This window comes from Varanus komodoensis, unplaced genomic scaffold (genome assembly GCF_004798865.1).
Source record: "Varanus komodoensis strain SLA01 unplaced genomic scaffold, ASM479886v1 scaffold2, whole genome shotgun sequence".
Classification (NCBI taxonomy): Eukaryota; Metazoa; Chordata; class Lepidosauria; order Squamata; family Varanidae; genus Varanus; species Varanus komodoensis.
This window is the reverse complement of record NW_025335568.1, coordinates 69,150,394-69,166,867: the sequence shown is the minus strand read 5'-3', so window position 1 is coordinate 69,166,867 and position 16,474 is coordinate 69,150,394. Positions and strand designations below refer to the sequence as shown.

General features: G+C 43.9%; 1 protein-coding gene across 4 annotated transcripts in view; it reads left to right on the top strand.

Annotated features, from left to right (window-relative positions):
- The first annotated feature begins 294 nt into the window (after positions 1–294).
- BCL11A (BAF chromatin remodeling complex subunit BCL11A) overlaps positions 295–16,474 on the top strand; it is a 178,295-nt gene continuing 162,115 nt past the window's right edge. The window contains exons 1-2 of one of the 4 annotated variants that reach the window (XM_044429135.1): positions 295–620; positions 7,331–7,660. In XM_044429135.1, the coding sequence (XP_044285070.1) occupies positions 566–620; positions 7,331–7,660 (385 nt within the window). In that variant the 5' untranslated portion in view covers positions 295–565. Of the gene's footprint in view, positions 621–3,238; positions 3,317–7,330; positions 7,661–16,474 lie in introns of those variants that run through there. The other 3 variants (XM_044429132.1, XM_044429133.1, XM_044429134.1) reach the window with 3 other exon arrangements.

Genomic DNA, 16,474 nt, shown 5'->3' with positions numbered 1-16,474 from the left:
CTCACTCCTCCGCTTGATGATGTCCAGCCCCCGGTGACTGTCCATTGGCGTGGCGCGCGGCTTCCCTCCTCCCCCTTCCTCTCGCTTAGACCTGCCCCTGTTTTGTATGTCTGTGTCCATCCAGTCGCTTGACGTTCAAGTTCGCAGGGACGTCACGTCCGCACTTGAACTTGCAGCTCAGGGGGGCTTTTGCCATTTTTTTCATCTCTCTCTCTCTCCTCTCTTTCTCTCTCTCTCTCTCCTTTCTCTTTCTCTCTCTCTCCTCTTTCTCTCTCTTTCTCTCTCTCTCTCTCTCCCTCTCTTGCACAGAAAGGAAAAAAAAAGGAAAAAGCAAAAAAAGCAAAAAAAAGCAAAAAAGCAAAAGCAAAAGAAAAGCCATGACTGCTTTCCCACAATTCATCTCCCCCGCGCCATCTTTGTATTATTTCTAATTTATTTTGGATGTCAAAAGACATTGATGAAGATATTTTCTCTGGAGTCTCCTGCCTAGCTCACCCGGCGCTTCCCGATGTGATCCGAGCGAAAGAGCTCCGTGCGCGCCCGCCCGAGCAGCCGACACACCACGATGTCTCGCCGCAAGCAAGGGAAACCCCAGCACTTAAGCAAACGGGAATTTTCACGTAAGTAAGAACACCTCGTCTCCCTACCTTTAACCCCCCTCCTTCAGAAAAATAATAGGAATGAAAGGATTCCAGGAAATCGGATCTGCGTTTTTTTTTCTCTTGCACATTTCGTGCATTTGCAAAATCAGGTGCAAATCATTTTGGGCCAGCCAGCCACCCAGCCTGCATGCATAAATATATAGCTATATAAAATAAGTTTTGGAAGGAGCACACAGAAAAGAAAAAGAAGCGGCTCACCTTAAAACTCGGCTCCCCCTTCCTCTCCTTTTGCATCACTAGCACTTTGAAAAAGACTACTTTTCCAATACGATCTTCTCCTTCGGCACTCGCGCTTTCCCTCAAAGTTCCATTTATTTCTCTCTCCCTTTCTGCGATAGGTATTTTGACGGAAGAGAGAGCGTGCATGCGGTTCTCTCTCGCTCTCGCTCTGTGTGTCGCGCGCGCCTGCAGCTTACAAATGAATTTCAACTTAAAAAGCAGGCAAAGAGATTTTCTTTTCGCTTTGCAAAGGAGAGCGCGCGCGAGAGGAATCGAACGGCTTGAAGAAGGGAGGGGGGAAAGTCAGAAATGTGTGTGTGCTTAAATCGGAGTAGATTCTCTTATTTTCACACGGATCCCGAGGAGCAGCGCCTTGTCGTATAGAGACGCTCCTAAAAAGGGACCCCCCGCCTTGCTCCCTCCATGTTCCTGCCTCCCCTGTTCTTTTAGACAGTAAAAGGTGCAAAAGAGGACCCTTTCTTTTGTCTCCACTGGCGAGATCTTGGGGGTGGCGGTGGTGGGAGATCGCCCACCCTTCTCTGCGTGTCCCGCTCCTTTCTCTCTCTCACCCCCCCAACTCCCCACAGCGAAAGGGCAAGGGAAGAGGGCAGACGTGGTGTCTGTTTTTGGCCGAAGAGCGGCTGCTTTCTCCGTTTGCAGCACCACGATGCCCCCCCCACACGTCCCCAATCAACCGCCTGCTCTCTCCAGTCGTATTTCATCCCCCTCCCCTCTCAGCCCCCGAACTCCTCTTTGCAGAAACTTGGGTTTGCATGCACGCAGCTAAAATGCCGAGATCGGGGAGCGTGTTTTGTGTTGTGTGTGTGCGCGCGCGCGAGAGGAATTCCCCTCCTCTCCCTCGTACTATTTTTTGGAAGATTTTCAAGAAAAAAAGTGGAAGTGGATTTTGATTGGGAAAAATCTCGTGTCTGACTGTTTACAAGCGCCGCGTGTGTTACGGAGTGGCTGCCAGCAAAACAGGCAAGCAGAACAAACGCGTTGCAGAGGGGAAAATGCATGCAACGCCTATACCGACATAACGCGTGCAGGCTTTAGAGTTTTTTTTTGAAAAGGAGCCTAGATCCGGTTCTGTTGTCTCTGCAAACGCTGAGGAAATTATTTTTCCCTCTCCCATAACTAACAATTGCTCTCAATCTTAGGAACTTAGGACAGTTTATTTCTTTCTCTCCCCTTCTTTTTATTTGCACGTGCATTTAAAATTAAATTTTGTTGCAACGCATCGGCTTCCTCTGTCTGTCTCCCAGCCAAGCCGTGCACAAAAGCTCTTGCTTGCAAACACAAAAGGGAAGTCTGGCGTGGACTTGAGATGGTTGGTTGAAGGCGGGCGGGCGGCGGTGGGGGGGGGCGGTAGAGGGGGTGAGAGAGAGGAGGAAGAAGGGATGAAACGGTACAAGTTGTGTTTGCAGGAGAGAGAGAGAGAGAGAGAAATGCATGCTTTTCTTTCGACTGTTTGGATACTCTTTTCCCTTTTTTGATTTTGCAAGATGAAAGCTCTTAGCCGTGGCAAAAGTTTTCATTGCAATTTCCAACCCCCACCACCTCGCCTACATTGCAATGCACTCCAGTGTCAGTTTTTAGTTGTTGTTGCAACATTCACGTTTAATTGAAACCACCCACTGATAAAGTCACCCACATTGCATGGGATAAAGTTGTCTTAAAAAACAAAACAAAACAGCCACTTCGCGCGTTCTCTCTCTTTCGCTCCTTCCCTTTCCGGTGGATTTCTGACTTTTTTGGAAATACAAAACGGTATGTTGCGCGTTGCAACATAACTGTCACCCATTGGGACCCGCTGGTATCGCCTTCCAAACACGTTGCGAGATTCTTTCGCCTCCCTCCCTTCAGCCTAACTGATAACCTAATTTGACTCTTATCTCAAATATGCCATCTTCTGGCGGGGGGCGGGGAGGAAGGACAGGGTTAAGTGGCTGTTTTCGAATGGAAAGACTTAGGATTTGCATCGACCCCCCCTCTCGCGTTTTAGGCCCTTTGGTGTGCCACCCACCCCAAATTCCTAGAGATCGAACCATAAAAAATAACATTAAAACGTACAGACGTGCAAGTTTATTTTGCCAAATCGTAGACTGACCATATCATTTTTTTTATTTTTCCGGCCTCCACCTCCAACTCTGAACCGTGGGGCTCAGAATGGGGAAAGAGCAGTTTGTGTATCTGCGCGCGCGCGCGCGCGTGTGTGTGAGAGAGAGAGAGAGAGAGAGAGAGAGAGAGAGAGAGAGAGATCCGTGTGAGAGTTGGGTTAAAACAATTCTTTTCTTGCTTTTTTTTAAAAAAAATTCAACTTTCAGCCACTAGGAGGCAGAAAGAGATCAAGAAAGCCCAACGAACTTGAACCTGATCCGTTTTGCTCACATCTTTTAATTTCTACATTTTTCCGTTTGGAGCAGCAAGGAGGGGTGAGCGTGGTTGTGTTTAGAGATTTCTTTTCTCTTTTTCTTCTTTTGCCATGCAATAATGCAACCTCTCTTTCTTTGTTCTTAATTTTTACCTCGTGTTGATACTGGGAAAGGACCAAAATATCTCTCCTTCTCCAGCTTACCTCCCTCACAGAGTTAAAGCTTTTTCTCTTGTGGTGATGCCTCCTATTTACCCAGTAATAACCCCTGTTGAGAAGAATTCTCGGTTGATCAGGAGGACTAACAACTTGGTACTTGATTTTGCTCCTTTGTAAATAAAGTTTTAAATCAATAACACTTCCGTGCGAAACGTGCAGTATGAAAAAAGAACACCCCTCCCCATTATACGAATTCCTTTCTTACTCCTGGACCTTATACATTGCTAACCAAGGAAAACTCTGCAAACGTGCCAGGATGCTAGTATCTTTCCTGCAACTTTGGGCTGACTGTAAGGGAGAGGCTTTTGTTCCCTGTCACATCCCCACTTCCCCCCATTTGTGGGTTTTGAAAAAAAGGGGGTTATTTTGATTTTGATTTATTTCAGTAGAACCCATTGAGAAGGCTGGCCCAACTCAAAAGGCAGGAAAATACCTTGACTTGGATTTGTTTGTAGAGCAGGTTTCCCTGCCTAATACTCCCCCCAAGTTAGGCTCTCTGCTCATCCAGACACACTATATTCTTTATTTCTTTTCTCTCAGTGTTTTCCAATCCATCCTGCCTGTTCTCTTCCTAGCTTGTTTCTCACATGTGTCTTCTGTTAAACTAACCTTCAGTTACACTTGGAGGAAAATGTGAAAGCGGATTGCTGAAGAGTTGCTTATTAGTTAAAAACAAAAAACAAAACAAAACACATTTTTGCAGGGTGGGGAAGACTTATCTGGTTCTTCTTCATCGTCTACAACTGAGTCTGGATTCCTTATTCTTGCAAATCCACATTTCAAAAATGAAAAACACATTTACTGAACTCAAAAGTGCCTCCTTTTCTTTCCTCTGCTCTTTCTTTCTTAATGCCACTTTTTGGGAAAAAAGTGAAAACCTGGAATCATAGTTACCAGCACAGGGCTTTGTTTTTAAATTTGAAGCTCCCGCCTTTTAGGTTGACCTTATAAAGAACAGCTGTAAATACCTAGTTTTCTTACGGATCTATTGGCTTGAGCAGAAGGATTCAATGTGATAGTGGTGGTTTATTCAAAGGAAAAGCTATCATGCAAATAAGCTACAGTAATGGCTAGATTTTTATATTGTTCACCTGGCTGCAAATAAAAGCAGCACAGTTTTGCCTCTGCATTCTCTGTGATAGGAAACCAAACATTTTTTAACGAGCCAGACTACGAATCCTTTTTCATACCCTGCCCTATCATTCTTCTTAATTAGCAATCATTTATGTTAAGAGTGTAAAAAATTGAGGAGGGTACAGGTTTTATATCTGTATATTTGAATATCTTGTTATTTCAAGAACTTTGGCTCCTATAAAAATAATTGGCTGAAATGCAAAGGTATAATCAACGCTTTTGAGTTACCACTTGAATTGTTGGTTTTTGCTGAGAATCCAGCTTGGTTTCAAAGGACTTTATAAGCTTCCTTTCTGTTTGGGCGACTATTGTTTAATTTGACTTTTAACTGCCTGGAAAAAGATTCTGATTTGTCTTTCTAAATTGGGTTACTGATTTCACAAAAACATGAAGCCTAAAAAAATTACCATTTGACTAATTACTGGGCAGAGGTTCTGTTTCAAACAAATACTTAATTGTTTTGATGCTTGGATTAAACTCCAAAGTTTGCATGGAAATTATATGTGTCTGTGTGTGTACATGTATGCATGCTGGGACAACCTATCCTTTGTTGATTGCAACTTTGGCAAAGTGCGACCAGATTTTTACTCCCCCCCCCCCCGTGAAATAATACTCACCTCAGTCTGTCCCTTTCTTTTGGATTACTAACCAATAACATACATATTACTGTCAATACAGTGTCTTCGGCCCAAAAGTGGATGAAATGTTTCTGTGTGGTAGATTTTTCAGCATAAGAATGCCATCTTTATATATTTCTGTATCAACCTAAGATTAATTTAGGAGTAATTTTGGTTGAAAGAAATTACTGACTGAAGAATTAAAGGAGGATTCCATTTGGAGTCCAAAGTACGAGATCTTGTAAAATATTATGTTGTTCTGTATGCTTGAGAATTATTCCAGGTCCCTCATTCTTTCAATATTCTCCTTAGATTGGACTGAAATAATTTTAACCTGAGCATGGTGTATTTTTGTATGTGGGTACTTTTTCAAAATCTGTTCCAATATGGTGCAGTCAAATTAAAATCTATTTTTTGATTCTCTGTGGCTTTAAGTTCATTAAATGTGAAATTGGCTGCATGCTAAAGAAGGTCAGGCTGATTAACTGTTGAAGGGCTGCATCCTGCCACACTTCCCTTAACTGGCAGCATTTTATACTTCGTACGAATGCGTCTCCACATTCATTTGTTGTTGGAAGTTGTCGAAGGGAGCTCTAGGGAAACCCACCGCAGGCTGGATGTCTCTTCTTTATTCTCGCTCACTCTGGAAGCTGGAATCATGAATGCTGCTTGGCTCTTTTGGCCAAGATAATTCAGCAGAAAGTAGCAAAAAGTGAGAGGAGTGAGGAGGGCTTTCTAATACGGATCTGCCTCGTTAAGCTATCCAGTGGCAGTAGGGTGTGCAGAAACAAGCTCTTTCTTAATGGTGCCTTCTGAGCTTGTTGAGGAAATGAACCACTTCTGACAATGTTAGGAAAGGTACTTCACATCTAAAGAAAAGATTTACCATGGTGGTTATGAAAGCGAGAATCCAGTCATCTTTACACTGGTTTGTACTACCCAGTGCTAAGCTGTTCTGAATGGCTGAGGCATTCCTTTCCGGGTGGGGGTGGCAGAGACCCCATTTCAGGTGTATTGGGTTATTTTCTTAGCTTTCTAGCAGCATCTTATTTCTCCAAATTCGTATTACCAATTGTCAGTAAGTTGGTAATATGTAATTTATTTTCTAAAAATAAAAACCAGGTTTTTAAACAATATAATGAGATGATATATGAGACCTTTGAGATGTTCTGGTTTGTCTATTTGCTTCACTGTTTTATAGAACTGTTGTTGGAAATTCTAAGTATGGCTGTGTGCATATGATACAGAACACAGAAACATACCTTTTGAGAGACTGCAAAGTTAAGCACTTGCAGCCCTTTGCCAAATTTTGTGATTATAACCGGCCTAGGTTTTTGTGTGCATGTGAACATACACCTTCATCACAAAGCAGCACATCCTTTGAAAACAGGAGGTTCATGTGAAGAAAATAAACATGCATGCAGTTCTGTAAACAAGCCCCCAAACTCCAAGAAAACCCCCCGTGTTCATGGGAATATCAGTGGATAGTTCTTAAAGCACTTTTGAAGTGCTTAAGAACAATGTTCTAATTTCATTCATTGTGGGTTTTTTTTTTTAAAGCAGGTTTGTCTAAAAATAGAGGCCAAGAGGGCGAGCCAGGGCGAAAAAGAGCTCATATCCTTGGTTATTTGCATCATAGCTGCTTTTTGTTTAGATATAGGACTGTTCAGCATCGCTGATAAATTCGTTTTCCTGTTGAATGACAACGTGCTATAAAAGTGAAGCTCTTTTGCTATCTTGTGGTCAGGATTGCAGTGGCTTAATCTTGTTTGTCTTTAAAAAATTAATAATGTTAAAAGCATAAGTGGTCTTTCAAATAAGGACATGTTTGATGCCGTTTATTTTAAGGAAAGGTCTTGAGGCTGTGACTGGAGTGTCAGTTGTCCTTTGTAATGTACAGTGGGTGTCCCCTCACTTTTCCCCCCAGTGTGCCCCCAACCCCATGCTGCATTAGAGGCAAGGCAGCATAACTCCCCAATTTTTCTCATTTTGGAAAAGTTTGGCCCGCTGCACGTGAGCCTAGGGCGAGATACCTTCCCGTAGTCCCGCTCCTTCCAATTCTCTGAGGTTCCTGACAGTCATTCTCTTTGTTCCCCCAACTGCAGCCGAACCGATTGAAGCCATTCTCACGGATGACGAGCCGGATCATGGTACGCTGGGAGCTCCAGAAGGGGACCACGACCTCCTCACATGTGGCCAGTGTCAGATGAACTTCCCTTTGGGGGACATCCTTATTTTTATTGAGCACAAACGAAAGCAATGCAACGGCACTCTTTGCCTAGAGAAAGGTGTGGATAAGCCTCCTTCGCCCTTGCCGAGCGAGCTGCGAAAAGCATCTAATCCTGTGGAGGTTGGCATCCAGGTCACGCCCGAAGATGACGATTGTTTGTCAACGTCATCTAGAGGAATTTGCCCCAAACAGGAACATATAGCAGGTAAATCGAGGTGATGGGGGGGGGGAGACAACAGTGGCTCATTTGAGAACTGCCCTTTGGAAGTCAGCTGCTTCGTAAAAGGCCTGCTTTCTGAAATTTCATTCTGCCAGTATACAAGTTAAAAAACGAGCCATTTCTGCTTCTGTAAAGTCTGCACATGTACTGCAGTTACCTTGTGGCGATCTGTAGAATCACAAAACTTGCCTTGCTGAGTAAGTTTCTAGTTGCACTTTGCTCACATGGTTTGTGTTCCACACCACTCCCTTCTGTGTCTGGCCTGCCTGGGTGTGGATACCTAAAGGGGTAACAGGAATTGGGCCCCCTGCGCCTACCCTATCTTGTTTCTGTGTCCTTGCTTGTGTTCCCCAGCAGGAATAGGTTGGCATGATAAATATAACAACACTTTGGATTTTGAGGTTGTTTTTGGGGTGCCTGTGTTGGTGTTACACTAGCGTTTCCCACTTCAAACATGATGGACAGTGGTGTATCTCCATCTGCGCAGCAAACGTGCCGAGAAGTGGAGAAACCCGATGGGTCGTTCATTCATCTTGACACGTGTCCCCACTGAATTTAGGGATGTGTGCTTCACGTCTGTTGGCAGTGTGCAGTCTGACCATGTGAAACACGGGTACAGGACTGGCGTGGCACTGCAAAACACAATTCCCTTGCAAGGGTGAAGCAGACTGCATCTTGTCCCGTTGCTTGTTCTTGAATCCATCCTGCTTTTGGTTCCTTGGATCCAGACATTTGCAGTGCTCCCTTGCACCTCCCGCCATCCCCAGAAATGTACCCACCACAGCACTTTAAGCTTGTAAGAAAACAGACTTCAGTGGCCTTCTGTGTGGAGCCCTTTTCCAAGCCTGGACTTGGCTAGTGCCAGCTTGTCCAAGCAGAAATGAAGCCCACCACAGGGGAATCCACCCCCCTCCCGCAGCATTTAGATAGGTATAACCTCATCCTGTTCACAGAAATCTATGCACACAATTAGTTACAGGACATCAAAGATTCCCTTAAAAGCAACATGTCATCTCCAGCACTTTTTCGTTTCATATCTGCTGCACTCGTGCCTGTAGCAGCCAATTGCTCAGCCTTTTAAAAATGTTTTTCTTTTTAATTATAATTTTGTGCAAGCTCAGGGTGGGGGAGAGGAGGAAGGGTTAATATCCCCCAGCCTCCAATCCATATTGGCTGTCACTGCGTGGGTTGTAATTAAAGGCAGCCCCTTGGCGAAGTGACACAGCTGACCTTGACTTTAAGCTGCCATTTTCCACTGCCCAGGCCGGAATCGAGAGGGCAGTTTTGGAGGTGCATCGGCTTGCTTATTTGAAAAGTTTAAGGGCATGTTCAAAATCTCAAAAGGTTGGTTTGACGGGGGAGAAGGCTTCTCTCCACGATCTTGCCTCCTCAGCCAAATGATAAATGTTCCCCCCCGCTCTGTCTCTTGTCTCTGATGTGGTTTTGACAGATGTATCTTGATTTTCTTCTGCAGCTTTACACTGCCACATGTCACCCATACAAATGTCCAGGGAGGATTGGATTTGCGGGCAGTGGCATAAAATCTCACTGCGTAATTAAGGAAAAATAAAGTAAAATGAAAAGTAACGGATGTCTTTCCCTGTAGGTAATAATTAAAAAAAAAAAGATTGGCAGGATGCTTCCATATGCTCTGTGTGCACGAATTAAGAAAAGGGAGAAGAAAACGCGAAGTAAAAAGACGTTTGAAGTTAATACACACGGCGAGAGGTCCGTTAATTCCGCAAGGCTAATAAGGCCCGTGATTGTTGTTAGTATCCAGATGGCAAACAAGCATGCTTTATTTTGGCCTTCAATACTGCTTTAAAAATATGCAGCACCAAAATTGACAAAGATCTGATAAGCAGAAGGGAAGGCCAGAACAGTTAGCATAAAGTTATCACTTGCATTATTGTTTTAATAGCCTCGGGGATGTTGTGGCATTAGGAGAAGAGCTGTGTGTAAGTCACATGTGTTCCCTCTCACCTACCCCTCTCTCTCTCACACACACACACACACACACCCACCCCCCCACCCACCCACCCCCTAAATAAGGGAGCAATTCACAGGCCATTTTCGTTGGCATCGCTCAGCTAACATGGGTGGGTGTTAACAGATGAGCTTCCTACGGCTGGAACTGACAGACACTCTTCATTCTGTCACTTCTCTCTGCCCCCCCACCCCACCCAGAATGCAGTAATTAAAATCAGCTTTGCATATCTATGGCAGCTCTGGTCCAGCCAGCACAAAAGTGAAGAATCAAATCTGACTGCAAAGTTGCTAAGTTTTTGAAATCATATATTTTGAAATGCATGGCTTAGGTCTTTTGACAGTTGACTTTGAAAATCAAACAGTATTTGTGTGTGTGGATTTTGCAGGCTGGTTTGCTATTTTTGGTGCAATAGTGTGTGTGTGAAGCAAAAATGACTTTTCATTGCGAAAAATGCACATTTTGGTTGCCAATTTAGAATTGGAACATAAATGAAGAAAACCTTCAGAATGACTAAGGAGCTTAGAACATCACCAAAGAGCAGAACTTGAATTGGCCTCTTTGCAGTTCGCTGCATTTTTAAGTTGAGTTCTTGCTTTGGCCCTATGTGGCAAAGATGTACAGATATGTTATGCACACATTATTTTTTTTGTTCTTGCTTGCTTTTTGTTCTTGCTTTATATACTTTAGTAGAACTTTCTTTTTGTATTAGTATTGGCTCTTCTGAACAAAGAAAGACAGGTGAAAACTTGCAGGCTACACAGAATTCTTTATCTGTGGGTAATGTGTGCATGTGTTGTATGTAGATTCAGGATAAGCATTTGCTCTGGAATTAATACTTTTCTTTGACTAAGTGGCAGATGAAGTGTTTTGTGTCATTTGACAATTCCCATCGAAATTTTTTAAATTAGTTAATCAAATAAAAGATTATCCTTTGCTTCTCTTCCTCCCAGCTAAGATAGCAGCAATTTTTAAATATTTTAATTACATGTATGCCTCCGCGTGGCTTGTCATAAGAAAGCAAACCCCCCACAACAATTTCTGATAGCAGTTCCCATATGCTTGGCTTTATAGGTGAAGAATATGGCCCAGCTTTCCTTCTTTAACCAGAGCCATTGTTATCCATGTTCCAAATCTGATATTATATATTTGTCGAATGTCCGCTGTGTAACCTCTTGCCATAGTTACTCTACATAAGCAACACTCTCGTTTATCCAAACTTCTGATTATCATAGGCTTTACTTGATCCGCCCGACTACTCAGATAAATAAGTGGAATAATTTATATGTATTAAGAATAAACAGCGAGGATGCTGATTGGGTTGGCAACATTTGTGAGTGTGCCTGTGTGCGGGGTCACAGAAGCAAAGTAGTGGCGTGAGTCTGTGCAGGGTGTCGGTTAAACCACTATGTTGTGTGTGGCACTGCCCATTTTGGCACATGGCATGCACATCCATTGAAACTCGGGCTTTTCGGAAGGGCTCTTTTGTGCAGTGCAGGCATGTGAAATCACCAAATATGGAGGAGCCCTTCTGTGATGTAATGCAGTATTTACAAATTGCACATCTCTGTTTAAAAGACAGAACACAGCCCTCTGTCAAGCAAATGTTGAGAAGGTGGGGGAAACCCTGGCAAAGTCCTTCTCTGTCACTAGGAGCCCTAGGTAGGCCGTTTGGTCCAAGCTGAAAAGAAGGAAAGGGGAGAGAGCGTGTTGGCTGTTGTCTCGCTCAGCCCCGGCCTGATCGTGTTGCTGAGGCAAGTAGGCACTTGAGTAAGTTGCTCACAGTTGTAAAGCATGCAGAATTACCATCCTGCCTGTGGCTGGTATCTTGCCATTTCTGCTGGTACTTGCTGGCCGTTCTCCTTCAACGGAAGCGGTATACTCTTCACTCTTTATCTGTCATCATGGAACTCGTATGCCTGCGCAGCTTGGTGATCTCTGCGCACGGTCCTTATTTTTGGAAATGGGAAACTCAGCCTGGAGGGACAGAGCTCTGTTCAGGCTTCTCCGGTCCTGAGTCCAGCATTCTCCCACCTGAGCTTAGGACTTCAGGCCGCTGTAGTACTAACAATCTGAGTATTTATATAGTGTTTCCAGATATCAGAGCTCTGAAGATAAGGTTGTAAGATGCTTTCAGCCACCTCCTCCTGTTCTTTTGCAAAGCTACAGAGCTCAGTTCTGATATCTTAGGATAAGCACAGAAGGCAAGCAACTGAAGTTTGGTCGAAAGCCAGTGGGATCAATATTCTGGAGCTGTGGAAATGAAGCCACCATCCCTTTCACTTGCTAATTCAGAATAGTTGCCATTCCCTTAAACCCTAATTCCAGCTGGCACTTATCATACCTCTGGGGCTAAAATCTACCTTTTAAATGCTCTTCATCCTGATTTTTTAAACAGATCAATCAACATTTACATCCTCTTTAATTTTATGCGAGCCAAACTTAATATATTTAACAGAGAGAGAGAGAGAAAGAATTGGTTTCTTCCCATTGTCAGGTCTACCACCTCTTGTCCTACGAACTGCTTGTTGGATGCTTGCTGGTGGACTTGACTGTGGGAAGGGACTATGGGGGGGTGAGGATGGTGTGGAAATCCCCCCCCCCCCGTGAGGGCTCAGACAACATACTCTGGTAAGTGGCTTCTTGCCGCCTGCATGAAGATGACCAGTGTTCCGGGAGCTCCATGGTCACACAACTGTGAGATGTTCGCTAGTGGTTGTCTTGGTTAAGACCGCAAGTATTCCTAGATTTAATGGCAAGGAGAAGCAACAATTATTTTTATAAAGGTTGTAATTAGGATAATATCTGTTTGATATCCCATTTATTCCCAGTGATTGGGACGCAAGATGGCTGAATTGTTCAGGTGTTGAGTCATCCGGGAACACATCTTCCTTGTGGAAGCATTTCTGTTTCTGGTGTGCTACTCTAAGCAGGAATGTGTGTGTGGGGGGGTGAGTATGAATGGTGTCTTTTCTGTCCATCAAGGAGGGTGAGCTTTTGTTCATCGGAGTAGAAGGCACCTAGTGCATCCTTCTCTCTTCCTCTTAAAAAGGGACCTCTGCAGAGGGTTTGGCCAAACGGAAATGGGGTTAAATTCAATTGATCAGTGAAGCAACTAATTAAAAGAATTAATGAACCAAATGTTTTTTTTTTCCCACTGGGTTGATGCTCCTGTTTACTATTATTTATGTTGGTCCACCAGTGTGAAAAGGACAGTTTTCTGTCTTGTGCAGCTTAGAGTCCAGATTTTGACAATGAGTTGACTGGGGAAGGAAAGACAAGGAGAGGAATCTGAGAAAATGCAGTCGCTTAAACCTTGGCTTCCTTTTGGTTGGAGGGAAGATTGCATGATCCAGCTGTTTGTTGGGGTTTTTTTCAGCAACGATTGCTGTTTATCTCATATGCAACACTTTGTGAAAAGTAACCTGTGGGGGAAATCCAGGAGTATATCTGTCTAATGAAACGGATGGTATTGGTGAAAAGGATTCTCTGCCTGGAGCAGCTCCTGAAATCTCCTCTGGAGGGTTGTGGGGGGAAGTGTGAGGGCAGGGCAGAGGGAGGACCGGTCGCACAAACAAATGTCTTTTTGTGTGATGTGGATTGTCACCCTATGTCTCTTATTTGGTCTCTGGTTAAATTGTTCACTTGGCAGATGGAAAATTGGCATAGCATCTTGCCCAAGGCTTCCCATTGGGTCTTTGGCTCTGGCAGGATAAGAATAAAGTCTGCTAAACTCATCGAACATCCAGCCACCAGCCATGCTGACTTTTTATGCCATTTGGTTTCTCAATTTGGCCCTGATTAAGTATTTTGTGCTGGGAGTAAGGACCATAAATGCCCCGCCTCTTGCTTTCCATCCTTCTCTGTTTACTGAATGGAAACAGGTGACCTATAGGTTCATTTCAGCTACTCCATTGAAATGAACGGGTTAATCTGCATTTTCAGTTGAGGAAAAATAGATGGGCCAACATGAAGGCGTTCCATACCAGGGCATCGGATAGAGGAAATGTGGGGTTACCCGGCCTAACTAATTGTCAATAGATTTGAGATAAACAGAAGAAAGTTCTTCCTGCTAAGAGCAGTGATATTATGGACTTCACCGCAACAAGGTGTGGTTATGATGGTGTCTAGTTAAGGTGGTTTTCAGAGGGTGTGAGATGGGTGTATGGAGGAGAAGCCTGCCAATGCGTACTGACTGTGGTGGGTCTGTGTCACTTGGCGATGTGTCACTTGATACCCTGGGAGCACTGTGGCTGCCCCTTTCAAGTCCTTTCATTTAGCACCTGGTTAACCATAATAGAAAGTCGATGTTGGGTTAGATAGTCCTTTGGCTTTTCCCTCAGGGCTCTTCTTAGCTGTGGAGGCATGTGCAAGAGCTCTGGTCATGTGTGAAATGTTCTGGATCGTGGCCTTTTTTCTTGAGTGGCACTCAAGAGGCTTTGGTCTGATTGTGCTCCATAGTTCCTTTCAGAGTCCATGAGAACCTGAGCTACTCGAAGAATGCAAGGTTCTCCCCCAACCCCTCCAAAACGTCATTAATTATCTGTGGTAGCATTTTCCAGTCTGACCCCTTCTGGATGTGATGGGCCGAAACTTCCTTTGTTTGTAGCCAACATGGCAGCCCAACATACCTGAAGTCCACCAGGTTGGGGGAGGCTGGGTGTGTAACTTAGATGAGATCAGAAGGGTATGTGAGTTGTTTGCCCTGGGAACACAGAAGTCCCCTTTGATTTTTTGAAATTTCACTTTGTTCCTCCCTGGTGGTTCCAAGTAAGCCTGAGACAAATGTTGTTACGCCATTTTGTCACTTGAGTGAACATTTTGGAATAACTTGGGAGGTGATAGTTGATCCCCCACCATCTCCACTTTTGGAATTCCTCCTAAAATGAATGTGTGTGCAAGGGTTTGGGGGTTTGGGGAATGTTTTGGCGGGTTCATTGGGTTGATTGAGGGAAGTGGCTACCCATTTCGTGTTCCAGGCGTCCTTCTCCTTGCAAGAGTCTGCTTTACCGTTGTGGGGAAAGGAAAGCCGGCTAGCTGGGACCCTTCCGAAGAATGCTGTGTAACCATGTAAGAACAGGTCCAGTTAAGAATCCTGCAGCAAGGCGTTTATTGTCCTGTTTCATATTAAATATGGATACTCATCGAGCCATTTTCTAGTCAGTAAGCTTGTGTGTTGACAATAAAAGGCACTCTTCCTAGGATAAATAATGCTTAGGGTTCATTGCTTTGAAACAGATGAAACAAGCTCCTGAGTCACTCGGATGTACAGTGAGATGATGCATCCTTTAACTCTTTGGTTTCTTTCTCTCTCGTTGTCTGTCGTTGATGAGCTATTTCGACAGCCCACGTTGCACAAACAATGCCTTTGCCCTCTTCCTCCCGCCCACCCTCCTTGAAAGTATGTGTTCATACTCCAACTGAAAATTAAGAAGCATGAACAAAAGTGTGTGTATTTGTCCATAAGGCATCTTTTTTGTCCAGGTTTCACAGCAGCTGACTACCAGATAGCAATAGTTCGATGATAACGGAGGGCAAGGCATGGCGAGCAATTTTGACTTTTGCTGCTTGGAACTATAAGCTAATCTGGCCAGTGCTGCAAACTGATACAGGATCTGGCAGTATTGTTGACTGCTTCTTCATGAGGCAGATGCAGTGCCAAGTCAAGGTGAGATAGGTAGCTAGACAGTGACATAAATGGGCAAGGAAGTAGGTGCAGAACTAAGTCCCCCACCTGGCTTGTATTTTAAATCCGCTCATTGGCTTTGTACAGCGTAAAGTGGCGAGGGGAAAGGATTCTAAATTCTGCTTTGCTTCTCTTCTTCTTTGCTGGATTGCAGTGGAAGTGCACACACACACACATGCGTTTCTGAACATGTCTTGGATAGGCAGTCCTATCAGTTCAGGTGTACTTTTTTGCAACCTAGTCTCCATACAAATCCTTTCATATCCTTTTCATGTCATAATCTGTTGGAGAATTAACCCAGTGTGACGCAAGCCTTCTGCAGTGAAAAGAAATTTGGTGTGTGTGTGTGTTCTGTCTGTTTCCATTTAACTGGACTAGGTGTCGCATGAGACCCATTGCCATTTTAATTTTTGTGGTGTGCAAATGGAAGGGATTTCTAAAAAATGATTGCAGCTTAGTGCAATTTAAAATTTTAAGTTTTAGATTTCAAAAGTTGCTGCTTGGATGGGCAAGTAGGAAGCAGCCATAATGACCCCAAATCTTAGCTGACCTTGATTAATTCCGTGCAACCCAGGAGATCATCACAGATTTTGTAAGTTAGCTCCAAACTAAAAAATTTGGGAAGGTTCCCGCACAAGCGTCTCCTTTTTAAGAGAGAGGCTTCTTCCATGTGAAGCTGTATTTGTAAATAAGATACAGGGAAGGTTGCGAACTGGCAGGCTGGCTTTTTTTTTTTTTTTTTTTTGGTCAAAGCACAATGTCAGAGCAACTCTTTCCAAGACAAATTGTAAATAAAACCGTCACAACGATTGCACGACTGAACTACAGAAGCGCTTTTCTTTCTGTTGCTGGACTGTTGTCAGAAGACTTTGGAAAGCTTAATTAAACCCAGAGGCCTGCTTGGATGTGAAATGTACTCACAATGAGTAGGAGATACAGCATGTTATTGCCGGCAATTTTTGATTTTATTATAATTTATGTATTTTATGCTTTAAGGAATCCTGCTTTTCATCCTCGCCTAGCAGTATTCCGCGGTGCATACCAGTGCGAGGATGGGCTATTGTTCTGATCCTATACATGCAGAGGTGCACGTGTGACCCCGTTTGAGGCAAGCGCGTTCCCCCCT